Source organism: Salmo salar, chromosome ssa28, assembly GCF_905237065.1.
Source record: "Salmo salar chromosome ssa28, Ssal_v3.1, whole genome shotgun sequence".
Lineage (NCBI taxonomy): Eukaryota > Metazoa > Chordata > Actinopteri > Salmoniformes > Salmonidae > Salmo > Salmo salar.
This window is the reverse complement of record NC_059469.1, coordinates 18,030,080-18,058,078: the sequence shown is the minus strand read 5'-3', so window position 1 is coordinate 18,058,078 and position 27,999 is coordinate 18,030,080. Positions and strand designations below refer to the sequence as shown.

Below are 27,999 nucleotides of genomic sequence, written 5' to 3'. Positions count from 1 at the left end.
TCCTGGTAAAGATTACCAGCTTTCTCTTTTTATTGAAAAATATAGCTGTTATTTCAGAAGAGGAAGAGTGAGGGAGGTAAATATATATTAATATACAGTAGAACGAGAGAAAGTAGAAGAAAAACATAGCACATACTTGGCATAAAAACTATAGCCACAGAAGGAAAACAAAATGTAACATTCTACAGCTGAGACTGTGAAAAAGAACAATCCTTTCCCCTTTTTACCACAGGCATCAGGCCAGGGCACTGAAATCCGCTTGCAGTTGAAAGCCACTTTACCTTCTGATGGCTCTTACATTAGCGTCACTATGCCATAATGCCTATAACAAAACATAGCAATAGTCACCATTTTTCATAGATTATACAATTAGTATTTATCTACTTCTCTTCAGCAGCAAATAAAATGGTGGTGAATAGGAAGGAGTGTTTTGATATATGGGGATATTTTCATCTTGGGTAAGAACAGGTAAGGGATAACAGCAGCTCAACCCACTTTCCATGGACAAATTCTACAACAAATGGAACAAGCAACGGAGTTTAAAATAACAAAACAATCCCAAATTTGACCCATTTACAACTGAACAGTGCGAGAGGCCTGAGACTTATTGTAAGTAGCCTATACTGCTGTAGCCTGTAAATGTGTCATTCAAAAATCAAGAAACAATATCAATGTCAAAGGGATGTCTATTACATACTTGGCACATTTACACCTGGTCATTTTAATCAATGAACTGTACTGATCTCTTTAATACATACATGGACACATGGAACACTGACATACATAGCATGAATGCATGGCTAAGTGATGTCACATCCTGGAATTGTCCCTCACTTAACACCATAGGATAATGTGCCCCCCCCCTCGCCCAACCAACGCCATAACAGGAAACAAAAACAGTGCTCCCCCAGTGTCACAAATATAATTTACTTTCACAGGCATAAAGGCAATAGATTACTCAGGGATCCAGGAAGGATTGAGCAGGTACTTCCTGCTTTACCATAGCAGATGAGATCATAATCTGACCAAACTTATGAATGTGAGTGAGGGGGGAACCTAGTCACACTGCATGCATCTCAAAAGGCACCCTATTTGCTATATGGATCTTGGTCAAAAGTAGTGCTCTATATAGAGAATAGGGTGCCATTTGGGACGCACGTACTGTAGAAGAAACTAAACAGGTCACCTGTCCTTTCCCAGACATGTGACTCATGAATGGATGAGTCGTTGGGTCGGTTACCGACCAATCAGCCAAATATGTTTCTGAATGAGAGGATGGAGGGAAGCCAGATGGTGTTGATTCAATCTTCTCCTATGTTAGCCCAGGCCTGCGTGGCGCAATGGAGAGAGGTGGGTAACAGTCACTTGTGTTCTCTCATTACTTATATCCTCCTCCCTTCAGACGTCTCTCCTCTTGCTCCTAACCTGCTGATCCTACAAGCCTGTGGTGTGTGTGGGGCAAGAGATGACCACATACAGATATAGTATCTTAATTAGATCACCCTGTTGCAGAACTTTCCTGTAATGCAGGAAATGTAAAACTTGTAGTGTATTTAAGGTTAAAAAGTTTAATTTCCACTTTGAAATGCCAGACTTGATTTTCCCTTATGAAAAATGTATCAACCCCTACAAAACTGTAGATTCATTATAATCCACATTGCCTGTTGCTGCAGGATTATTTGTAGCAAACTGACTCAAATTAAGATCCTACATCTGTAGACATGACAGTCTACTACCGTACGGTCACCACTCTTGTTTACAACCACTTTCTCTGCTCCTGTAAGTTATGTCTTTTAAAATAGGTTCCTAAAACATATGTACAATAAAAGTGCTACTGGACACGAAAGCGGCAACAAAAAAGGCAAATTTTCTTAGCAAAATGTACATTTGTCCTTAATAATAAGTAAAGCAAAATAAAAAGAGAAATGTACATTAAAACAAAAGTGATTCTTTATGCACAATGGTGTTTTAGGGAGTGAGACATCTTGCTATACCTTGGCGGTGCTAGCAGGGGAGATATGACTGAGATCAGTGTTGTTGTGTGTGTTTCTACTGAGTCCATTGATCTGAGCTAACAAAGTCATGGACTCATGGCCAAACAAGCAACTCCAAAGCTAAGGCCTAAATTGGCTCACTGGGTTGGATAGTACCTTAGGGTGGATTTTAGAGCTCTTTAGTTCATCGAAGCCTAACTTTAACAATGCTCCCTATAATCAAAATGATGTTGACTTAAAACAGGGCACATCCAATAAGGACAGATCATACTAAATTGTAAGTAGTTACTAACAAATGAAACTGTTGGCTCATTTCTGACTTCAGAGTGTGTTGGATGTATAGAGCATGTTCAGAAAACTGGTCCATTTTAAGTGAACAGTTGACACTAAAGCTGACTAATGGTTGGAATAATGAACAACCAAGTTGTGACATTGATTTAGAACCTGCTAGAAGACCAACTTATCAATTATGTATGTGCATACAATATATAAACGTAGGGGGGAAAAAAAAAAAATTCTGAACATTAACAAACCAATATTTTAACTGCATCTCACGATTCTCACTTCAGTCAACAATTAACTCAAGGCCCCAAGGCTATGCTAGCTAAACCATGGGATACTTTTCTCTTCTTTTTTCCCCCCCTCTTCCTTCCTCCAAAGCTGTGTGAGAAACATACCGTTCAGGCCATGACATCATATGACCCGGCCTCCGCCTAACGCATCACACCTCCCTCGAGGAGGACTGCCGTTTGATCAAAAGTGACCTCGGTCAACCTCCATACTTCTGCTTTTAAAGAATGTGACAATCAGTGTGAAGACCGCTGGTTGGTTGGCTTTCCCTTCCTTGTTAATGCGCTTTAAGGAATGCAAGGGAAGGGAAATCCTCTGGATGAAAAGACAATGGGGGCGTGGGTGGGATATGTTCATGTTGGATATAAGTGGATATGATGGTTGATCGTTGAGATGTGCCCCCTTAAAGCATAAACACACTGATGACATATTGGAACTGTGGGATTAGATCATCATAATGGCAGATCGTATTTCTACAAAAGGAAACCCTCAAACCAATAACTGGTGTGTGTGTGTGTGTGTGTGTGTGTGTGTGTGTGTGTGTGTGTGTGTGTGTGTGTGTGTGTGTGTGTGTGTGTGTGTGGAATTCTGTAATGGCTAGAGTAAAAGGACTCATAGGACAGGCATTTTGTTTCCATGAACTGTGGAACACACACATTCACTGGAGTGAATAAGGCTCAGTAAAAGATGGTGAGTGATTGTATCCTAATACAGGAAGTATAGCAGAATAAGGTGTGCACATAGAGATTCTCTGGATAGATCCATATGTAAAAATGTAGGTGCACCAACCCTTTCCTCCCAGGCTTGTACTAACTTCAAAACTCATGAAGAATACTCGTCTCCATCCATGTCCTCGCAAACCATGTTCTGGTATCCTTATAAATCACGTTATGTGTTGGTGGTGTTACAGCCCTGTTCTGTTTCACACCCTGATTTCATCTTCGTCCTCGTCCATGAAGGAGAAGTCTTTGTCATCCTCCCCCCCACCCCCCGGAGAGCTGTACTTGGCGCTGTCCGTGTCCCCCTCCTGCAGGTGGTGGAGTGGTTTCTCCTCAAGAGCGGCGGAGCCGGAGGAGGAAAAAGAGCAGCTGTCCAGGTGGCTGTGGTAGTTCCTGGGAGGGGTGTAGGTGGGGTCTGCCATGATTTTCTGTTGGGGATAGGTGCTGCGTGGGGGCCTGACTGGCGGCTGTAGATCCACCTGGTCGTCAACATTGTCCTCCGTGGTGGGAGGACTGAGGGGGGGAGACCCACGGCCCTCGCTGCCCTTCCCCTCCTCGTATCCCAGGTCGTCCTCCTCCCAGCCCTTCTTCTCCATGACGCTGAGGATGTCCCCTAGCATAGAGGGACCCAGGTCAATGTGGAACGACATGATGGACTCCGCATGCTTCATCCCACCACCTCGAAGATGGGACGGTGGCAGGTCAGTCAGTTCGCCGAAGTTCCGCTCATCGAACTCCAGGTCCATGGCCGCGGCACCGTTGACCGGTTTTCTGATTCCTTCAACCTCGGGCAGCTTCTTCAGAGGGCTGGAGGAGACGCTCTTGGGCATCGGGGGACCACCGCCCATCCTGTCCTCGTCGTTGAGGTAGGGCAGGGAGATGGCATTTTTCACAAAGTTTGGCGAGCCACCAGGGGGTGCCAACGCATTCTCGCCGCGGTTCACCGACTGGGAGCGCTTGCTGCTCCTGAAGGTTCGGGACAGCAGGCCTGGTTTAGGGACAGGTCCAGGGGAGCTCTGCTGCACCTCTGGAGCTGGTTCTTTAGGGGGCTCCCCAGACCGGGTACTGAGGAACGAGGTGTCCCCAAAGGCATCTCCGCCACGACCCACATGCATGGTGTGTCTGAAGTCCCCGAGAGGGGCGCTGATCATCTCTGCAGTCAGGTCGGCTCGGGAGCGACGCTTGGACTGGTTCGAGGTTAGCTGCTTGAGGATAGGCATGGTGATGTCTGATGAAGTCGCTCAGTGATATAACACTCAACAGGAACAGAAACAGTTCAACAAAGAAACTCCTGGTTGGTGCTAAGTATTATGAGATGTTTGGGTCTTTCTCACGTTTAATTGTAAACTGTATTGTCAAGGCAAGGAGAGATCCAGGTGTCTGGAGTACACAGCCATTATGGTCCGTCAAACAGCTATGTTGAGGTCTGGTGCAGATAATACACAAATCAACCTAAGGGAAAAACAGAAGAGAGGACACATTAAAACCACATTGCAAGACCTATGTAAACCAACTCAGATCCTCAAAGTTGGCAGGGAACATGGAAACTAACTACAACTTAACACAGAGTGGCTATGTCATTTTATTCCTTTGGACTGGAAGCAAACAACTGGAAATGACAGAAAACAGCAACTATTTCCAATAGCTGCTGATTGCATCTGAGGCACAGAATCAAGACAACTTTCTTAATCTAAGCCGCTGTCTCTCACATGTGGAAACTTTTGTTGCCAGGCTGGGGCTTTGAAATAAAACCTCCAGTTGAGTGGTTCATTTCTTTCTCACTTAACTGAAAGTCGTTAACCTGCCAAGTTTTAAAAAAGGGGAAACACACAAGTCATTGATTGTAATACATTGGTATTCATGCCAATACTTTATTTCTTAAAATGGCCCTTCATACGCCCATAAATGTTGAAATATTGTTTAAAAGCGGCAGCCGGAATATTAATCAGTTTGGCTTTTCAATTTTTAGGAGTCTGTCGTCTGAAGTCCGCGCTGCCAATACAGTACTCTGCTCCACTGCTGCAGTTCCCATTTGTGCCCCTGCATGCCTCCCTTTCTGTTACATAACCCTACGGTCACAGGATACTGAGAGCCCAGTGGCCCCAGCTGCCAGGGATAAAGACAGGATGGAAAAAGGAATGGAGAGGAACATCATTTCTTCAGCAGCTTGGATTAATTTAGAGCAACAGATCAGACTGTCATTGACTGACTGACTATTGTTCTGCTCGCACCCTTCTGTCACTGGCAGATCAACTCAGTCTTGGCTTTTTCTCTCCCTCTGTGTGTGGCTCTCTCAGTTCAGACACCTTTAGGAGGTTGTTAAAAGCTTACTCCCACCGCCACATCGTCCATATGGTCACCAGTGACTTGCATTACTGAAAGCATGGTGTGACTGATCACTGTGTTCAGAACTTTAATCACAATTTGAGTCAGGGACCCTGATAAGCCTACAGCACTGCCATTGGGAGATGATGTACTGCTTAAGTGCTCTGGATTTCACAGCAGATACTTTGATCTGCAACCTGGCAGCACTATGATCTATTACTCAATAAGCCAGACAATATGGGCCGTTTCAGAAGCTGGTGAGGAGTATCCGCTTACCGAGGCCAATCTGTCTTAGTGTTTCATTGCAGGGTCAATGGTGACACGATCTCAAAACATAATGGTGTGAGTGGACAGATCAGCAAAGTTGGTGGCTTTTCGTATTTTCCCTCAAGTAGGGCAGCAGCCTGCAATAGGGCCTAGTAGGCAAATGAGTAGGCCTAGGTGACATCAACGGTTTCAATTGTGGCTGCTAGGCGCCATCCAATCATTCTCGTGTTTTCAAACCAGAGCGCATGCATGCACACACAGACACACACTTCACAGGCCTACCCTCTGGTCTCGTGTGTTCATACCTCTGGATGAATGGGGCCTCTGGCAACAATATTCCAAAACAATGTCTCCGTCAAAATTTTACATCCAAGACAACAAGGGCCGATTCAACTGAAAAGGCAACTGTAGCAGCAGAGAGAACAGACAGGTTTTTGATAGCTGTGTTAACCCAGTTCTTCACCTTTCAAAAGGACAGAACATCCCTAAGGACAATTCAATGATCTTCTTGTCTGCCTACCGTGGATTAACCTTTTTATTCAATAATCATTCCTCAGTCATTGGGACTCAGTGTGTAGAGGTTTCTCCCCCTCAAGAAAGAATTCCCATTTAGACAAACACAATGAAAACTATATGAGCAAGGAGACACAAACTGAGCATGAATGACTGCACAAGAGGTTTGCAAAAGTAGAAACTTTTTACAAACTATTAAGTCTTCACCTTTTGACCAACAACTGAAAAACTTTAGCCATTATGAAAGCACAAACTGTTTGAAAACAACCAAACGAATTAGCTTGGTCATCACAGCTTTCAAGGGACACAATTGTGAAACCTCACATTGTGCTATTGTGGCTAAGAGTCTCTTAAGTAGGCCTAGCTTACATTACTGCAGGGTGATCCATCATTACCTATTATTATTAGCCGGACACATTATTACACAACTCACTATGCATGAGAACGCAATCCTCACCGGTCTGCTTCTCCTCTACATGCCAGCCTGTCAGCGTCTCGGTCTCTTCATGTGCAGGCCTATGACCTTGGCTGTGTAGTGTACCACTGCAGGCAAAGGCCAACGCACTTATATAATCATAACACTTTAATACAACAACACGTTGCTTGCCAATGGTAGTGTAAGATTTAATAGGTTGACATTTTCAGTAAGGCTGAAAAAGCAAAAGCAAGAAATTACTCCCAATGGATAATATGTCACTGTCAACAACAGCAGTTAAGTTTACTACCTGGTAATAGCCTACACTGAGAGTGCCCATGCCCATGTTTGCCAGGCCAGGAAGACGCAGCCAACTAGGGAGACTTGGCAACATGGATTAACAACAGAGAGTGTCCTGTCCTGGACTTCAGTCAAGACTCCTCATGTGTCCCTCCCTGCCAACTTAACTAGTTCTCTGCCCATGTCTCCATGGCGACCTTAGGCCATGTACTGCTTGGCTGCCCAGCTAGCTAACTTCCTGCCCGTAAGCCTCAGATAGTGGCCCTTATCCCCTCCAGGGTGACATCACCTTTTACTCATGGCTGCCTGCCATAGAACCATCTTAAGTCACAAATGGAATCCTATCCCTTATGGGTTCTGGTCAAAAGCAGAGTACTATAAAGGGAATAGGGTGTCATATGGGATACATCCCATGCCTCAGTCCCTACCTGTTGGGCTCAGAGTGGAATAAGAGGTAGAAAACAATGACCACAATAGGACTGCTAAACTAGAGGCAATGGAATGCGTTTGATGTGATTCATCATTAGAAGATATCCATACTCTGGATAAAAGATCAGTCGGTTCTCCTCAAATATCAAAAGTGCCAAACCTCACACCTTGGGTCCTTATAAGAAACGGCCCATAAGGGCCCCTGTGTGTGTTCAGGAGCAGTGTCTTATCGCAACAGTATTACCACTTGGTCCCATTATCACATGCATGACAAAAGTAGAGAAGACTCCAGGCAGCACTGTCATCTTCAATTACATCCTTTCAATATGAGTTTACATAAATCATGCAAGCTATACGAAGCCAGACATTCCACGTCAAGCTCAAAACATTCCAAACTGATTGCCTATTTGTAGCTCCTTCGTTGCAGGCCAGGGGCGACAAAGCTGGGCAGTTAAATTTGAGCACCATTTCACCTCAGTGAAAAGTCTAGACAACTATAAAAATACTACTAAAAACAAAAGCCAGGCCATTTGATTCTTTGCCTATTACGTCATGCATGGATGGGTAAGAGTAGTCACTTCGACAACCGAGCTGTATGTCCCAAAATATACTGCTCCCCACACGTTCTAAAAACACAGCCGGGGTCTGGATTCCATCTCAGTAATCTTTCAAATGCTGCTCAGAGCTGGACTAGATGAGCAGGCCGTGCTAGCTACACTCCAGACTTATAGAAACACATATGACATCACAAATCTTTGTTTCAACTTCAAATATGGTGTCCAGACTCATTTCAGTAACTAGTTAAAATGGGTGGAGACGAGAATGAGTAGAACGTGTGCTCTATTGTGCTCTTTTTCAATCTGTGTTTTGAATCTGAGCGTCATGCCAAAGCATTAGCCAGCGATAGTGACTTTACATATTTCAACTTTAAAGTGTGTTACATAACTTTTGGAGCCACCTGACCAAATTCACATAGAAATGTGAGTTAAAGATCGATCATTCTACATGAAAGCAAGTCTAAAAAGCAGAACATCTGTTCTGTGTATGCCATTTCTATGCTTCCTGTTCTTAAGTTTAAATTTTTTTCGTCTTTTAGTTTCGGTTTTGTATACCAGCTTCAAACAGCTGAAACAACATTTTTGGCTATGGAAAATATTTCACTGCGGTTTAGATGGTACAATGATTCTCTACACTATGCTATCTGATTTTGTCACAAACTGAAATTATGCGAACTATTCGAGTTTTAGCAACCAGGATATGGCAGAGTGATTTCTGCATAGTACAACTTTAAGCACTCAAAGCATCACATGATAGCAGATCCAACTGGCAGAAAGGTCTATGAATGATTAACAGATTCTTATGGTCGCCCTCAGCGCCAGGGCACCAACATAGAGGATGACATCATAAAATGCCCGATTCATACTATAAGGCTAACCCGACCCATACTGTGCTAACTTGGATATTTTTCTCTCCACATTTTCCTTTCTAGCATGGTTCCTAGAACTATGGTGGATGCGTAAAGCGGCCAGCCCAGTACAGCTTAGCTTGTACTGTTAATCAGGAACGTCCCCATTAACTTTTATATCACACACAATCAACCTCTTACTCTGATAATCCTCCTGGTTTACCAGCTAGGCCACAATCCTACAACCATGTTCCAATCATGTTCCGCACCGATTACTATCCCTCTTTGGAAATGTCATCCTTGTTGTCAAGTCAATCTTCCGTCTCTCCTTTCACAGCTGGACCACCTTGGAGAGAAACAAGCACATGTCGCAGTCCACAACTATGCTAGTTGTATTTTTGGGCCCTTTACATTTTTCAAAGGAAAGAGCGAGAGAGTGAGAGAGAACATGACTAGGCGGAAGGGAAGGTGCTGGTGGTGTATTGTGAACAGTTAGTGGATCTTACTTTATGCCCTGTTAGATATTGAATTCTGACTGGGCATAGTCACATTTTAGTTTACATTAACAATGTTATAGGCTGTTAACTGTTAATAAGAAACAAATAAAAAGTTGACATTCTTCCTCCATAAGTAGCTCAATCAACAACAAAAAAATTTAGTTTCCTTTCAGGATTCCACAACCATTGCTCATTCTACATGCTCCCAACATGTGTCAGCCATGTTTGGGTAAACTATTTCATGGCCTAACATGGTAATTATGTTAGACATGGTATATTACATTACCCATGTTTAGTTAATATCACATCTGGACGATGCCTTGTACATGCAAGCCCATGAGATCATTACTGTCGATTTGGCAAAACATTTAAGGCTACCTACTTAAAATTGTATTTTGGAATATTGAGGCCACATTCTTACTACTAGGGTGTAGTGAAAAGCTATAACTAGCCTAATCCATTTAACCAATGAGAGTATTCCTGTTTTGTTTACCTTAAACTGGTAAATCCCTCATCTCCCCTACCCCCATCCCTCCCCATCACTCACCCACCTTGAGAAACAACCCATATTGAGGTGCTAATGTCATTAGCAAGCTGTTACAGCCCATCAATAAAATTACAAATTAATTAAACAATGGCAACAAGTTCACAACTTAGTGTCAAAGAACTCCGGTGCCATCAGGGACCTTAATGGGCCCTGCAGGTCCAAACATATCACAACATACTGCTCTGTACACCCTTATGTTAAACTAAGGAAATTGTGTTTCTATAGCTAGGGCTGACAGTGTGAGGACTTGTGAAGGGCAGAATCAACAACCTCTGCATAATTGGGTTAAATGCGGAAAACACTCTTCAGTTGAATACATTCAGTTGGACAACTGACTAGGTACCCCCCTTTCCCCTTAAAATCGGTCCCGATTGGCAGTTGGTAGAGCATGGGGCTTGCGGGTTGTGGGTTCGATTCCTACGGGGGTCCAGTACTGGAAAAGGAAAAAAAAAGAGGGTATCCATTCGCTACTGTAAGTTGCTCTGGATAAGAGTGTCTGCTAAATGACTAAAATGTAAATAATCAAAACAGTTGCTTTGTGAGAAGGTGTTAAAGTTCAGTTGTTAAGCCACTGTCAAGTAAATGAAAGCTGAAAAGTACCCGCGGCCTGGCTTTGGCCCAAGTGAGAGCAGTTCCGCCATGGCCCAGTGAGACACTGGGTGTCGGCCCGCTTAGATGGAAACAAAAAAGTCTGGGCCTTTTGGATAAAACACTGGCGTAACTCCTATATGGAACTGCATCATTAAGGACATTACTGTAGGTCAGTGGTGAAACAGACATGTAACCCAACCTATATGGGTAATAATAGGTAGACCTGACTAGCACATTGCTTGTTTTTCATGTTTTGATGGATAGACCTATACCTTCCTGTAACTTAAATACAAACCATTGAATCTAAGCCAAACAATTATTGACCAATATTGCGACCTGGATATGTTTCCAGGAAATACCTAACAGTATTCTTACATGGTGAATTCAGGGCTATGTACGTAGGCAGCGTTGTAGAATGATGTCAATATCATATCAAGTATAATCTGATACTGGCCATGTAAACAATAGTTATTCTGAGCACAGTGTCACATGTACACAAAGTATTTTGTCTACGTAATGTCCCATTGTTCTCAGAGTTGTTACTTGCCATTGTCACCATAACCTGTTCTAGTTTATCTTCACAACCAAATGGGTTGGTATGTTATCTGAGGCTAGCCTTCATATGACTAATGAGAGAAAGAACTATGGAAATAAAGAGCGAGAGAAATACCCCTCCCTATATGGCGAAATGGTGTTGTCAGCTCCTGGTCCGTACTGACTCAGGCATCACTAACTATCAGCAAACAGAATGTGTAAATAATTACTTTACATAACACGGAGGTCAAGGGTCAATCCCTGTAGGGGTTGTCCACAGCTAAGCCACAGCTAAGCTTGTTTACAACAACGCTCACTGAATGCGTTTAAAGTCGAAGTGAGCGAGAAAAATCTTTCAACTAGAGAAATGTTTACGCAATTTTATTATTATAATTTTTTTTTTAATCAGCATTGACAACTTTAACGGACATGGCTATCCTGACCCTAATGACCTGTAGAATAAAACACACTCGAAAAGGTCAATAGCCTGTGGCAAATACTCAACAACTTTAGCCTATAGCATGGGGGTCAGGCTGAGGGCAAGAGAGCGGTATAGTAACATTATCCCTGTCTGTGTGGGCGGCCTGATTAATACAGGAGGTTGGGGGACAGCATGGTGAAGTGATGTAGAGAGTTCTGCAAGACAAGCCTGGACAGCTGACTGGGTAAATAGACCCACCTCAGCAGGAACACTACAGGAAGTGTGTGTCTAAACCCACCTAACGGGACTCATGCCGCAGACACACAGAAACAACCCACAGGAGCATTAAGTGGAGCATGTTCAACAAGGGAACATAACGTCAGCGTGCCTCAACCAGCAGTGTGTTACTCTACTCTGTGTGGCCCCCTCTCCAGCACACACACCCTACCCTCCACACACGCCCCCACTATCCATTTCCCCCAGTGTCATGGTTCAAATCCATCTCATGTAACTTGCGGTTAGCTTATTGTTGTTCATCCTTTGTTATATCCTCACCACTGCACTGCTAGCTAACCGTTAACTGTTGATCTCATGTAACACATTTCAGCCACGTGGTCCCGTGGCGAACTGCAGGAGAGAGGTGTTTTTAATCTTTCCATGTCCTGCCATCAGTCAGCAGCTAGGGGCTTCCAAAAAACAAAAACAGACTCACTAGTACAGTCTGCCTGCCTCCCCACGCTGCGCTAGTTCACTGCTTTTAGAAACCTGCTACTCTTGCATGGTTGGACAAACAGTGTGTGTAGTTCAAACCTGGGTGGGCAGTGTGTGAAGTGATCTCAGCCATAACCAGCAATCAAAGGGATGATGAACATGATGTTTCAGTCTTGTCAAAATCTCCCTCTGTACAAGATGATCCCCTGAGGCGTTCCCTCTGGAGTCCCCGCCGTTGTACCTCTATGAATAATATCCTGTGTGAGAAACGCCGCCACCGCTCATTCCCTCCTAAAGGAGTCGCATGCGTCCCATCCAGAACATATATTATGACGACATTTTTGTCTCGGACAACGTTTTTTTTGGGCTGTTCGTGCACAAATTATTTCTCAAGGCAAGTCGAAGACTTCGGAGCCGAAGTCTACGCACCGTTCATCGGTCAACTTCATTCTTCAATGAAGTGTTTGTCATTCAACACTTTTTCCAAGTGAAGGTATTTTAAGGGAGTATGCGAGCACACTCGTTCGCGGCTAGGCGCTAGCCGAAACATAGCATGCGGAAGCCTTAAGGGCCAAGCCAACAGAGGGTCGGAGGCCAGCCAAGGATAGGAGGCGTACCACCCTGCCCTCCGCTTGTGGAGTATCAGGGACTTTCTAAAGGAAAGACGGACAGGGGCACCAAGGAGAAACACCCCTTCATAATAGGGTAGGGGTGGAGATTGAGGGACAGTGGCATGTTACCACTTTACCCTCCCTCACTCCCTTTCCAGGAGGAATGCATGCCAACAGTTAATGAACACATGCTTTTACACTGTCCTCCAAGTCTTGCATGCAGCGCTTGCTGTCATTATCCCCATAGAGAGGCACAGAAGGGGATTGTGTGTGCGAGAGAGATGAATAAGTGTATCTATTAGTACGTGTTTTACTTTTCTATTATTTCTCTATTTTCTTTCTCTCTGCATTGTTGGGAAGGGCCCGTAAGCATTTCACTGTTAGTCCACACCTGTTGTTTACGAAGCATGTGACGTATAAAATGTAGATTTGATCTGAACCCCTCCGTCAGAGAGGCCTAAGCAGCAGCTAAGAGGATACAGACCAGGGGGGGTGGACTCACTCAACAGGCTAACTCAACAGGTAACTGAGCTGCTTCATTATGGACGGACATTGACCTCTGTCACGTCCTGACCAGTAAAGGGGTTATTTGTTCTTATAGTTTGGTCAGGACGTGGCAGGGGGTATTTGTTTTATGTGGTTCAGGGTGTGTTTGTGTATGTGTTCATGTAGAGGGGGTATTTGGTTTATATGGTTCGGGGTGGTTGTATATGTAGAGGGGTATTTGATTTATGTATTCCAGGGTTTTGGGGTTATCGTTCTATGTTAGTTTATTTCTATGTTCTGTCTAGGCGTTTGTATTTCTATGTTTTGGTAATGGGGAATGGGGCCTTCAATTGGAGGCAGCTGTCTATCGTTGCCTCTGATTGAAGGTCCTATATTTAGGAGTGTGTTTGTTTTGGGAATTGTGGGAGATTGTTTCTTGTTTTGCTGTGTGCCTGACGAGACTGTCTAGTTTGTTTGTTTTTTGTATACGTTGTTTGTGTTTTACCTTCTTCACTAATAAAAAGATGAGTATACATTTTCCCGCTGCGTTTTGGTCTACACCCTACGACACTCGTGACATCCTCAATATAACCTTTTTGCATAAAAGGAGAGGCTGGAACTCAAATTTATTAGATTGGGAAAGATACCCATACTACTGACAGAATTAGGCTACCGTTTCCCTTGTAGTAGGAAAAAGACCATCATGACAATGTGCCATTTCATCAAAACTCAGGTGAAGTTATTACTACGATGTTACTGGACAATGGAACATTGCTTGGCTCTCCCTCCCAAATGGGAGAGCCATGCACAGAGTGCTCACCCATGACCGCTCGATAGCTCTGCCTATGCCCCAGAATGAGCGGAGCAGCAGCTGATTTTTCTGGTTGCCAAATCACCAGAAAGATAAGCAGATACCAGCGTTGTACAGTGCATAATCCATTCAGCCAACGCAGCAGCTACTGCTGATTAACACAGTTACAGTGAAACTCATGGAGTTCTAACTGAGCAGCTCGCTCTCTCACTGACAAGAATGAGATAATAAAAACAGCAAGGTGCGCTCTTTCAAAACACCAGCGGATGTGAACAAAACCCGGCCCCAAAGACAACAGACAGCCTCACAAACATCTCTTTACTACAGTCATAATACAGATTCACAGCAGTTTGACAAGCTGAAAATCTGGAAATAGGCTGGTCTGAGTGAGAGGCTGCCACAAACACTAAAAAGCACCATAAAACACATCGTTGGGTTGATTTAATTGAACCTGACTAAATTGACTAGTATACTGTGCACACACACACACACACACACACACACACACGTTTTATTCCATGCAACTTTGCAGGAATGCCCAGTTCAGGCCCAGCAGATGGGGATGGGTTACAGACCTCAGCTCACCCACACTCACAAATACACACACACACACACGCCAGACGACCTTCTCCCCGGGAAAGAGACAGCTGGATGATAGGGATGTGACATTTGCCAGGGGAGGACTGGGTAATAGGACACATTTGCCAGGGGAGGACTGGGTTTTAGGACACATTTGCCAGGGGAGGACTGGGTATTAGGACACAGGGAGGATGGAGGAATATGATCAATGTGATGCAAACCAGTGGCATTGGTCCAGCCAGGTCCTGCTGAACAGATACTCAGACAGATGGTATTTTCCATTAAGACTTACCCCCACAATAGTGGGTCGCCAGTGTTTTACGTTAATGTACGCTCTAGTGTTATTGTGTTTCCATCAGGAGTACGACACTAAAAACTTGTGGCGTCCGTTTGTTCTGACCTCTGCCGCTAAAAAAAAATACATTAAAACTTAAATAATATTTCAGTGTGTGAGCGTTTTCCCTTTAAGTTGACAGTTAATTACTTAACAATGGCCGAGTGCTGAAAAGTACCAGTGGCCTTGCTTCCGCCCCAAGTTAGAGCAGGTCCACCAGAGCCATGGCCCAGTGAGACATGGATAAAACACTGGGGTAAATCCTCATTGGAAATGCACCAAGAGTGTCACCTCTAATGGATAGAGACAAATACTTTGAGACACTGTGGCACTTAATCACAAAATCAGTGGGCAGCACATGATCAGCCAGACGAGTCCCTCTTCTACCCACATACCACTCTTATCATCCAGTCTCCTTGTACTGTAACTATCCTCACCATCTTTCTCTGTGTGGATTTGGCATTCAACTAACAAGCAGGTCTGATTTCCTGAAAACAACGAACGGTTGATGTTTGACGACAGTGAGACGACAGTGAGTAGAGCCCTGGGAGAATGTCATCGTGTATGTTTACTAGTACACAGGCTATAAGAGAGTGTGTGTGGGCGCAATAAACTCAGTCCATCAACAGCTCCTTACTCACACAGCCCCATATGGAAGTCAAGGGTCATAAAGGCTTTGCACAGTGCATGCGCATACACACACACACAGCACTGAGTGTTAGTGTGATTGAGCAAAGCGGGAGCTAGAATCGCTAATCTTGATCACATAATGAGTTGCGAGTTGAGCCTCCCGAGTGGTGCAGTAGTCTAATGCAGTGCTTGAGGCGTCACTACAGACCGGGGCGGGTGTTAAGGAGTGCGGTTTGGCGGGTCATGTTTCGGAGGTGGTATGACTCGACCGTCGCCTCTCCCGAGCCCGTTGGGGAGTTGCAGCGATGAGACAAGATCGGAACTGGATCTCACGAAATTGGGGATACATTTGTTTTTAAATAATAATAAGTAGTTGTTTGGGGTGCATTGCAAGGTGATCTTTGAAGTGATTCTTCACAGTCAGACTAAGATGTAAACACACGTTCTCTCACGGCTAACAAGCACACGCAAACACTCCCCCAGTCTGTCCCTATAGGCTACCACAAAGCCAGTGGAACTGAAGAACCGACAGTCGCTGAGATCACAATGGACCCAGATCAAAAAGAAACAAAGAAGTGCTTCCAGTGTAAAGGGAGACGGGAGCCAAACCTTAACGGGGTTCCACATACAGGACACACACACGGCCATCTCCTGAGAACCAACCCAGTGGACATATCCAGCCAGTCCAGCCCAGAACACCCTCTATTCATATTCACCCAGAGTAAAAGGAAATGCATGACAAGGATACTGCTGACAGACAAAGGACTATTAGAGATATTAATCCATCAGGGTAGTGTTACTTCTGCCTATATAGACAGGCCTAGGGGCACAGTGGTCTAGGAGTCACGGGATGGATAAGCCCTCTAATGGAGTGTCCAAGGCTAGCACAGAGGAGACCACTGGGGAGAGATGACGGCATTCCTTTGTCTTTTCAGCAGCTGAAGCCTACGCTTGAGAGATACCACCGGTTTCTAAGCCCATACGGAGGGACAGAACGATGAGAGGGAACAATGGAGAACCACTGAACTGTGAACAGACCATAGCATTTCACTCTGATGGACAGACCAGATGCACACTACTCAGCACAATGTGTGTTTTGAATACATAGGACTCCTCTAGTGTCTAGCCTACACATATTGCTCAACTGCCCGACTACTAGGCCAGTCAAAGCAGTAGCGGTGTGTCAGAGTTGAAGGGAGTTTAACCCTGACCGGGTTAATGGTTAACCTTATCTCCATAGAGACCTTTTATCAAATCAGGACACAGACAACCGAGTCCCACCATAAGGAGGGACAATTCAACTTGGATTCTACAAAAGTGTAAACACTGCTGCATCAATTACATATTGTAATGACCGTGAGAACAAACACTCCCCTAAAACACTGTTCAATTTGGTTGAAGAGACACTGATGTCCCGCCACCAAAGTCAGCCATTTTTGGACTATAGGGACAATTTATGGAGACAAAAATGAGATCATTTAAAGACTCAGGGTTCTCTTTCTCAAGAGAGTGTTGGTGAGGTTGGGTTTCATGACTCCAGCTGTAGGTATGCATCTCCTTTCAGGTGGAGTCCTCACTGGAATGCTCAAATCACTGGGTGGCTGTGACAAATGTTTCAAAACATGTTGGGAGGTTCAGGTGTTCGGTGACAGATTCCAGTGAATGGGTAGGGTAGAGTGGGACAGGTGTGTCGAGTTGTGTCATTTCATGTTGAAGCAAGGAATGTATTGTACTGTGACAAGTGACAGTCCCACAAACTACTGATGATTCCTCAGAACGTGACTCACCCTGAGAAAATTACATGATTTTTTGTCTTTTCTTTTGAGCTCAGGACATGCTAATAAAGGTAGTATTATCTGAAATTTCACAGCTTCTCCACGTCCATTCTCTAAACACTTGTCATAATAATGAGTCATTCAAACCTAGACTTCAGGCTGTAATGTAGAAGCTGTGTGTAAAATAGCTGATGGTTAAGTGTTACAGTATAACCAGTAGTCCTACAACCATTATATCACAATCAATCTTGTCAAGCAGAAACGGAATACAACAGCCCGGAGTAGTGTTGAACCATAGATACATTTCCAGCCAAACCGGCTATGTATGAATCTAAATACTTGTCAAATTACATTGACCGTAACCAACGCAGGTAGGTTTTTGGAATGCACCGTACAGAATCAGGTGCATCTCAACACAGCGCTAAGAGCCAGCTAGCTTCTGAGTATCATCCTACCTATCCCTGGCTAAACTCTGTCCTTTACGGCATGGCCCAAGGCATTTGATGGGGTTGTAACCAGTGTTAATTTTGTTTAGTCATAGTAGGGCTGTGGCAGCCATGAAAATTGTCAGTCGGTGATTGTCAAGCAAATAACTGCTGGTCTCACGGTAATTGACCGTTAATTAATAAATACATTTTGCATCTCCTGGCTTCCACACATAGCCTACAAGCCACTGATGCAGACCTTTGGAACATCTAAAATAATCTAAATCAATCCATTTAATATAGCCTACACCATTACAATAAATGGATTATTTGTTTAAGGACAGGTCTATAGAAGCATGATATGAAGATTTTTTTTATTTCAGAATAACAGAATGCCATACGGCTGTGGGCTATACTAGTTTATTTAGCAGACAAGATTTGCTTAGAATTATGTGCCATTATTTTATAGTATGAAGAACACAACAGAACATAGCTGAATAAAATAGAAAGGATATTTTCTCCAGTCGATTTGAAGGAGTGTGTCAAGCGGTTAACATTTGCTTCATTTAGAGTTATTTATGACACTTTAGTTCTGATTTTTAATACATTCTAAGGCTGCATAATATGATTAATGATTTGAAAAAAGTCACATGAAAGACATAAGCTCTGCTTTGGTTTTTGCGCAGGCTGCACACACTTCATCAGTCTCATTTACATTTTGACAAGTACTTGACAATGCCTCAAATTTCCCGGTGGCATCCCCTTTGTGTGGCCTTAATGCCCCCTAAAAAAAATGTCCATGCCTTTTGCAGCCAGTGGCCATTGTGCCCTTGGACTGAATATAAGAATTATAATTTCCATCTTCTGGCTGCGTGCTCCAAAGTACCTCTCCCTCACATGGCTCTCTTAGATAGCACAATTCTTATTAGGTAATGCCCATCATGTGATCGGGTCGTTCTCACAGGCTACAAGTGTAGACAGACACGTCGGGGACGCACCTGAATATTGAAGATGTTGGGGGGAAAATTTAAAAATAAAAATAAACTGTCCACATTTACTTTGTCAGACAAGATGAATAGGCCTAACAAACCTATGTCAATCTACTATCCCCCATAGTACAAAAGTTGAACTATTCTATGCGAGAAATAAATATTCCAAGCATAGTCTGGGACAGTTGTGGGATGCGATAGATCCCAAATTAATACAACCACAAGCGTCAACATTTTTTTGGAAAAGCAATGAGGCTGATGCAACAGAGCAGAATGTTTAGCTTAAAATATTGATAAACTATTAGGCAATTTCTTCACATTATAAGCATAGCAATGTGCGCACGGCAGTAGACTATAAGCTTGAATGTTCCAAAATGCAATCAATTAGCAGGAAAACATCATTCTCAAAAGTGACCGCAAATGCAATTATGCATGTAATGCTTTATTATAAAGGTGCATTTTTATGATGAAAATTATATTCCCCAAACTTGAAACGCACACATTGCGTATGTATGCCAGTTAAGCTCTACACCCCTTGTAAAGCAGATTGTGCTTACTTTTAAAATAAGTTATTTGGCCACTTTAGTTGTGATACAAACCTTAATAAAACATATAGGCCTATGGGGTAGGTTACATGAGGTGTGCAACTATGATTACAAAAAGTCACACAAAAAAAGGCATGCGCTGTTTCTTGCCTTACTACACAAGCTGGGAATCATTCACAAGTGATAGGCTAATATTGTCACCCATCCGACTATTCTTGATTTAATCTTGTCTTTACATATACACATACGTGTGAAATTTGTTTTGATTCAGAATGGACCACATCATGCACCGGTCTCAAGAAAGGAGCCGGGGGGAAAAAAAATCCATGTCATCTATGCATTTAAATAGCGAATGGAGGACGCTTTTCCCATGGTTCATTTTAATGGCAGCCAGGTAGGCTACACTCCTGTTGTAAATATAAGAAATGTGCTTAATATTAAGAAAGTTGAGAAATAATTATAGTAGGCCTAGCCTTTAGAAAGCAGATGGGGATCCTCCTCTTTCGAATAGATTCCATCTCAACTTCACGCAATTTCATAGTCTACAGAAATGTGGCACAACATGACCTCATGGGCTTCCATGAAGTGTTTGATTCGATTTTTGAATAGATTTGCATTGATGTCAGAGTGATTAGTGACAATAGGGTGGAGTACCAGGCAGTTAGCAAGTTTGGTAGGCTAGTAATGACCATCAGCAGCATCAGAGCTTGAAGGAGCCCAATTACAGTGACTAAAACGGTCACGTGGAATTTGACTGCCGCCATGATTCGTGGCGGTGATACGGTCACCGTAACAGCCCTAAGTCAACGTCATTTTGACTAAAATATAATTAAATCACATTTGAATAATGATTTAGTGTAGTTGTCAAAATGACAAAAACAGTGGGCCATTTTAGTCATCACATTTGTATTGCCTCATGAACCTATAGCAAACATAAAATCACTGACTTCCATTCATAGCCTTGTTTTACCAACATATTTTTCTGCATAACATCCTATTCTCTTCCCAAACGCAGAAATATGACAAACATAAGAATTATCTTGCCATGTAAATTCAGCCTACATAGACATTGTACATTAAATACTGAACAAACAGACAAGTATTGGCAAAGAAGTATGGTTTGCACTTCAGTCACGCGGTCGCACAATTGTTAACAATGTTGACAGACGCCTCAGCCACATTGCTGTCCAAAAGTAGAACGGGAGCTAATGACTGTTTCGCCCAGTGATGTAGTCGAGTCACTAAACCTAGAGTCCGAATCGAGTGCCAAGTCCCCTGTGCGCGAGTCCACGTCCGAGTCACGAGTCCATGGCTGAAGTCCGAGTCCTCTAATTCTGGTCCAAGTGTTCAAGTCTGAGTCACTGGGTCCCCATGAACTAAAAATAAATGTATTTACCCAGTCAGATAATGTATATTGTAGTGGCAAGAGAAATTTTTCCATAAATTATTTGCTATCCCTTTTCCTTTCTGTGCCACCAAATGTTTGCATATAAGCTACTGATAATGTTACCAGGGCCACATTCAGTTGCAAAACGTTCTCAAAACGTTCTCAAAGAAATCCATAAATATAGCCAACATCATTCCTTAACATATTTTGTTCTACATGAACGTTTCAAAAATGGTTGCGTCCTGCTGACCTTGCCCTAGGTTGTTAGCCATAGCTAGCTAATGAGGTAAGATGACTGAACAAGGTGTAGCCTAAACAAATAGTTTACGGTCTGGTCCGCAAGTAGCCTTAAAATGGCCCATGATATGCGTTATCAATGTCAAATCCAGCCAACCAATGCTCAATAGAAAGAACAAAAATGTTGAACGGTAAGGGCTAGAATCAAGCTGTTTCTCTGAGGAAAGGAGAGACTTGGCTACATTGGTTGCAGAACCTGGCTATGCAATGCAGTGGAGAAAGTGGGAGAGTTGAGCAAGACTACAAATTCAAAGACAGCCTACTTTTCTATACTGACGGGAAAGAAAAAAAAAACATAGCTAAACTGTGGTTTTACCTTTAAACTCAATGCTGCTATTGTATTTATTTTGTAAAGCAGCTTGTGTTTCTTAACCAAGTTAACTAGAGAACGTTTTGCAACTAAACGTGGCCCCTTAACTAGAAGGCTGGCGACTGGTTAGCTACGGGAAAGCAAGAGTTGCCTGCGTGATGTGCCTCATCACTTGCTCCCCCACAGCTCACCAGCTGATGTAGGCTGTACAGGTTCAGCGCATCCTTCCCACTGCTGTACAGAACTGCACTTCGCATCTGTACTGCTAATATTAAAATTGTGCTGATCACTGAAAAGCTCAATCTTTCAACAACAACAAAAAAAAGAAAAAATGTCCAGTCCACTTTGAAGTCAGATCTTAGACAATTTAGTCTCATCTTATGTTAGTCGCATGGTATTACACTTTCCTTTTTCGCATAATCAAATGGCCTATTTAGGATGAAAGAATGGGTATTCAGACATGGCCATTATCACTTGTTGTAACCCACTGTACTAGAGTTAGAGAGCCACAGCAGAACCCTGTAGGTAGCTCAGAGGGTCATAGGGTGACAACAGCTGGAATGTGGTCGCCTTTTTCCAAGGGTTAGCTAGCTAACTACAAACTCAGCTGACAGCGTCCATAACAGTTGCGTAAATACATTTATAAAAGATTCACGCCATAAATACGCATGTTTCCCGTTAAACATCAGACCTGTCGTAAAACTGCATGAGTGAACGAGCATTAAACTCTGCCTGGAAAACTGAGGCACCTTATGGTGACAATAATGCCCTTTATTTGCTGTATAATTTGGAACTATTAGCATTAGGCTACAGCATGCAAAAGAAGGATTGTTCTTCAATATTTAGTTTATCAATAGATTGTGTTCTGCTTTTGTTCTGCTATTGTTTAGGCTCTAAGATTAAATAGGCAACGATGTCGCTCTCCTATCTCACAGAAATACTGTGACCTACCCATACTGTTAAATATTTGACATAAGCTATTGGTCTATTTAGTGTATTGGCAGAATGTTTTAATCTTTAGCAGTCATTTATGCTGTATCTGGAAAAGGATTGTCAGTTTCTGAAAGTGAAAACGATGGCAAATTGTTGTGGATTTGTCAGCTAAACGTTTGAATTCAACAATGTTTGGCATGGAGTTTTCCCCCCCCAACCGAAATATGATGGACTGAATGCGAATTCTGAAACATTGTAGAGCAGGCAAATTTAAAAAATGCAATTAGACTGGAAAAATATTTGTATGTCGAATTATAAGATTCCTATGTGTAATTGTTTGTTCTCTTCTCAGTAAACAGCAAATTGGTGCATTCTTGTTAATACCTTTCCCTGTTCATTTTTATGGATGCTTTTCATCATTTCTCCCATTTGCACAAGATACTTATTTGCCAACTTGCAATACAATATTGCAACGACTCGCAGATGTGCGTACGCATGGTCTAAAGTTTGCAGGGAGGTGAGCACATTCTCAAGTCGAGTTACATTTTTATAAATGCCAACTTGTGTTAAAACTGGCGCAAGGTTTATAAATTAGGCACCTTGCAATTTCAGAAACATTTCACACTCATTCAAGTTCCAGCAGGTGAAGATAGCTAAGGCCCATAAAAATAAAGTTCAACACTTAAGTTCAAACAGGTCAAGTTCAAACACCCAAAAAGTACGAAGACGTCCATTTTCAAGTTAAACTGTTTCTTACTTCAATGTTGAAAAGGGTTCAAAGGTTATATGCCCTCGACAAGACGTCTCAAAGTTCAAAGTCATCTGCTTCCCTTTCAGGAGAAAGGTAGTTCCTGTAATTGTGCAAGGCACAATATCCCTTGTCTGGGACTCCAGTACTGTCCAAGATCAACAGGAGGGAATATAACCAAGACGAGTAACTTGTTATCAACCACAATAACTTGTGCACACACTAGCAAGGCCTATAGCAGGGGTATTCTCATCTTACCCTAGGACAGGGATCATCAACTAGATTCAGCCGCGCGCTGGAACATAATTACAAATCATTTGTAGATGACAAATTGACCACAAGAAGCCCAAACAGATATGTTTGACTAACACAGAAATCAATAATACACACATGTAGGCTACACCAACAAGTGCACACAGAAAACCATTACTCAAATTGGTCTTATGGGCCATGAGTATCGGTCTACAGCCCTAAGAATCACTTTGAGGACAATGCAACTTCCACTGAACTCGTTGACTCACGGTCAAATCACCGGGGAATTTGTTTGGCAACTCAAGAAAATGTACACAACTTGACTGTGAAAGACGCCTGAAGTCAGCGGTTTTATGAAAAGCAGCCGTGGTCAATGCGTCTGAATCCTCCCTCCCTCCCTCCTTCTCCAGTGCTGTAGACTGGAGGGAGAGTATGACCTCAGAGAAGTGCAGAGCAGAACTGGGCAGATAGCCAGCTGAGCCCCTTTACTGTGCAGCAGCCAGCAGGAGCCTCAGCCTTCACAACACAGACCAGCAGGCAGCAGGTCCCATGCAGCTATAAAGCAGCTAGACTCCGGGAGAGATGACACACACTAATAGACACACAATAGATTGGGATGGAATGATCACTGGGAGACCCAGAGAGGCTTTTGAGACAGAGTTGAGGAGGGGACTGGAGTGTGCCAACTGTCAACGCAGCACACCAAATTGTACGAGGAGAGCAGGGGAGAAAGAGATCGATAGAAGGTTAGGGTTGGTTAGTAGAGAGTGATATAAAGAGAACGGGGGAGAGAAGTGTGAACATTAATGCAGTATCACTCTCCCTAAAGCTCAGCTAGAAATCCTGCGAGGACAGGACAGGCACACATCTCCTCTAGTTCAGCTTCAGTCTGTCTGTCCATGAGCTAGAACACCCACACTGCACCACTTTCAGATTCCCCATTTTTCCACATCTCCTCTTCAGGTGTCATGGGGTGAGATTGTCTGCTAAATGCCATACACTGACCTTAGAATCCTGTACAGCTGAGTAGAGAGGGGTTACCAAGAGACCCAGACACCATCAATCACACAGCTTCAAATAAAGCAGTGCAACCCAACACCAAACCAAGCTCATTTGTCAACATGTCTCAATACTTCTGTTTAGAATAACAGTTGCTACTAGAAGGGAGGCATATGCATACTTACTAGAGGTCGACCGATTAATCGGAATGCCCGATTAATTAGGTCCGATTTCAAGTTTTCATAACAATCGGTAATCGGTATTTTTGGACACCGATTTGCCGGGTTTTTTTTACACCTTTATTTAACTAGGCAAGTCAGTTAAGAACACATTCTTATTTTCAATGACGGCCTAGGAACGGTGGGTTAACTGCCTTGTTCAGGGGCAGAACGACAGATTTTTACCTTGTCAGCTCGGGGATTCATTTTTGCAACCTTCCGGTTACTAGTCCAACGCTCTAACCACCTGCCTTACATTGCACTCCACGAGGAGCCTGCGTGGCAGGCTGACTACCTGTTACGTGAGGGCAGCAAGAAGCTAAGGTAAGTTGCTAGCTAGCATTAAACTTATCTTATACAAAACTATCAATCTTAACATAATCACTAGTTCACTACACATGGTTGATGATATTACTAGTTTATCTTGCATGTCCTGCGTTGCATATAATCGATGCGGTGCCTGTTAATTTCTCATCGAATCACAGCCTACTTCGACAAACGGGTGATGACAAGCGCATTTGCGAAAAAAGCACTGTCGTTGCACCAATGTACCTAACCATAAACGTCAATGCCTTTCTTTAAAATCAATACACAAGTATATCATTGCGAACTGTGTGAAGTCCATTTATTCCTAACAAAGGCCGTAATTAATTTGCCAGAATTGTACATAATTATGACATAACATTGAAGGTTGTGCAATGTAACAGCAATATTTAGACTTAGGGATGCCACCCGTTAGATAAAATACAGAACGGTTCTGTATTTCACTGAAAGAATAAACTTTTTGTTTTCGAAATGATAGTTTCCGGATTCTACCATATTAATGACCAAAGGCTCGTATTTCTGTGTGTTATTATGTTATAATTAAGTCTATGATTTGATATTTGATAGAGCAGTCTGACTGAGTGATGGTAGGCAGCAGCATGCTCGTAAGCATTCATTCAAACAGCACTTTCCTGCGTTTGCCATCAGCTCTTCGCAACTCTTCAAGCATTGTGCTGTTTATGACTTCAAGCCTATCAACTCCCGAGATTAGGCTGGTGTAACCGATGTGAAATGGCTAGCTAGTTAGCGGGGTGCGCTTTAATAGCGTTTCAAATGTCACTCGCTTTGAGTCTTGGAGTGGTTGTTCCCCTTGCTCTGCATGGATCATGCTGCTTCAAGGGTGGATGTTGTCAATGTGTTCCTGGTTCGAGCCCAGGTAGGAGCGAGGAAAGGGACGGAAGCTATACTGTTACACTGGCAATACTAAAGTGCCTATAAGAACATCCAATAGTCAAAGGTATATGAAATACAAATTGTATAGAGAGAAATAGTCCTATAATTCCTATAATAACTACAACCTAAAACTTCTTACCTGGGAATATTGAAGACTCATTTTAAAAGGAACCACCAGCTTTCATATGTTCTCTAAATGTTAGCTTTTTTACATGGCACATATTGCACTTTTACTTTCTTCTCCAACACTTTGTTTTTGCATTATTTAAATCAAATTGAACATGTTTCATTATTTATTTGAGGCTAAATTGATATTATTGATGTATTATATTAAGTTAAAATAAGTGTTCATTCAGTATTGTTGTAATTGTCATTATTACAAAAAAATGTAAAAAAACAATTTAAAAGTCTGCCGATTAATCGGTATCGGCTTTTTGTGGTCCCCCAGTAATCGGTATCGGAGTTGAAAAATCATAATCGGTCGACCTCTAATACTTACTGAACTTGTATTGAGAAAATACATGGTCAATTGGGGGCTATGTTATGGCTGATACTGTTTTCAGCTGATAATTGCCCTAAATACTTACAGTACATGATGACTCAAATACAACGCAATACCAGTTCCTGTAATTATCCATCAGGGCTAATCGAAATACCTCAGCTGATGTGATACCCATCCACCGAGGAACAAGAGGGGTGCCAAGTTGCCTCAGGGCACATATAATGAACTGGAAAAACATACAATTTGGCTGTGGAAGAGGAGAGAGACACTCAGGGAAAACATTTAATAATAAACAAAAGCATCAACTCAGAACAACTCCAGGCTAGTTTGTACATTTCTAATCATGTTAAAATGGCATGGGATGATGATGCTCATTGTTTCCCCATGTAGAGTAATTGTTATGTAACCGGTCATACTATTGGATCAGAAATGCACTATACCACATCTTCCATTTTCAGATTAAGCCAAGCATATAGCCAAGTCCTACAGGACATTATATCTACAATATTAACAAACTAGTTATTTGGAGCGTTAATGTGTTGTTTTTCTCTCAAAATGAACTACTTCATAATCTCAAATAAACATTTAAGCCTCTTCATATCCTCTTATGCTCAATTAAAGTTCATATAATAAAAGGAGGAATCAAGTACCTCACATTACTTTGATCTTCTCACAGATCTGTCCATCCAAGACTTCAAAACAGCTTGTAAACAACATGCCTGTGTGTGAACGGCCGGGCGCGGGATGGCAGAGTTCGCAACAATAGCTGAGCAATGTTGCACCTGGGCCTACTAGTCACATATTTCCCGCTTCAATGAATGCAGCCAGCACACGCTACTGTACTATAGAAATAACAAAGCTGGGCCTACGCAATACATACATTAATCCCATAGGTCATTGATTTAAAGTGGCAGGCAACAACTTTCTGACAAGCATCTCACCCAAGGCGAGGTTCAATTGTTGTAATGATGGGGGTCTAATCAAAACTAACCGAGATGATAAGATATTTTGAACATACTCTGCGGTGGGTAGAGTTACAGACATTGATAAAGCGAAAAGGGGAATCCTAGCCTGTATGGTTGGTTCATAGTTACCCCACAATGGACTACGCTCTCCCATAAGGATCCAGCCAGTCAAACTGAACAAGCTGCATGGCGCTGGGATTTCCCGCAAACATATTTGACATTCAATTGAAATGTAAAAGGAAAAAGTATAATCTACCAACTTTGTCCTCCGATTCAACAGTAAAGCTATTTGAAAGTAAAATGAAAAATGTTATGATCCTCAATAATAAAATATGAAAACTGTAATAAAGAAACAGAAAAATCAGTCTTCAAGCTGTTCAGCAGTTCAAACCATACAAATAGATCCACAATTATAATGTTACTTTCATTTCCTGACAGGGAGGTTAACAAAATTCCAACTAGATAAGGAGAAAGTTGAATTTCACAATTGAGCTCTGAACATAGCAGGATTACATGTCACGTTAGTAAGAGGACACAACCACTGTTAAAGGACAATGGATCTCATCCTTTGACAGAATCAAATATCGTTAAAACAGTTTTTAAATCTGAGTACTTCACCTCCAAAGTGTTATGAATTTCCCACCAGCCCAGTAATAAGTTATCGGTGCGCTGTCCTCATGTACGTCCGTCTAGTGTGTAGTGCAGTGGCGCACAAAACAGTCCTTCCCACTCCTTTCTCTGAGCACC

General features: G+C 42.7%; 1 protein-coding gene across 1 annotated transcript; it reads right to left on the bottom strand.

The window, feature by feature from the left end:
- On the bottom strand, window positions 1-27,999 carry cdc42ep4b (CDC42 effector protein (Rho GTPase binding) 4b). Its single transcript, XM_014179832.2, has 2 exons — window positions 27,871-27,999; window positions 1-4,735 (listed from the first exon to the last, which is right to left on the bottom strand). The coding sequence occupies exon 2, from the start codon at window positions 4,501-4,503 to the stop codon at window positions 3,487-3,489; it is 1,017 nt and encodes a 338-aa protein (XP_014035307.2). The 5' UTR covers window positions 4,504-4,735; window positions 27,871-27,999; the 3' UTR covers window positions 1-3,486.

Coding starts and splice junctions, on each gene's coding strand:
- cdc42ep4b (XM_014179832.2), bottom strand. CDS start 4,503: ATGCCTATCCTCAAGCAGCTAACCTCGAACCAGTCCAAGCGTCGCTCC.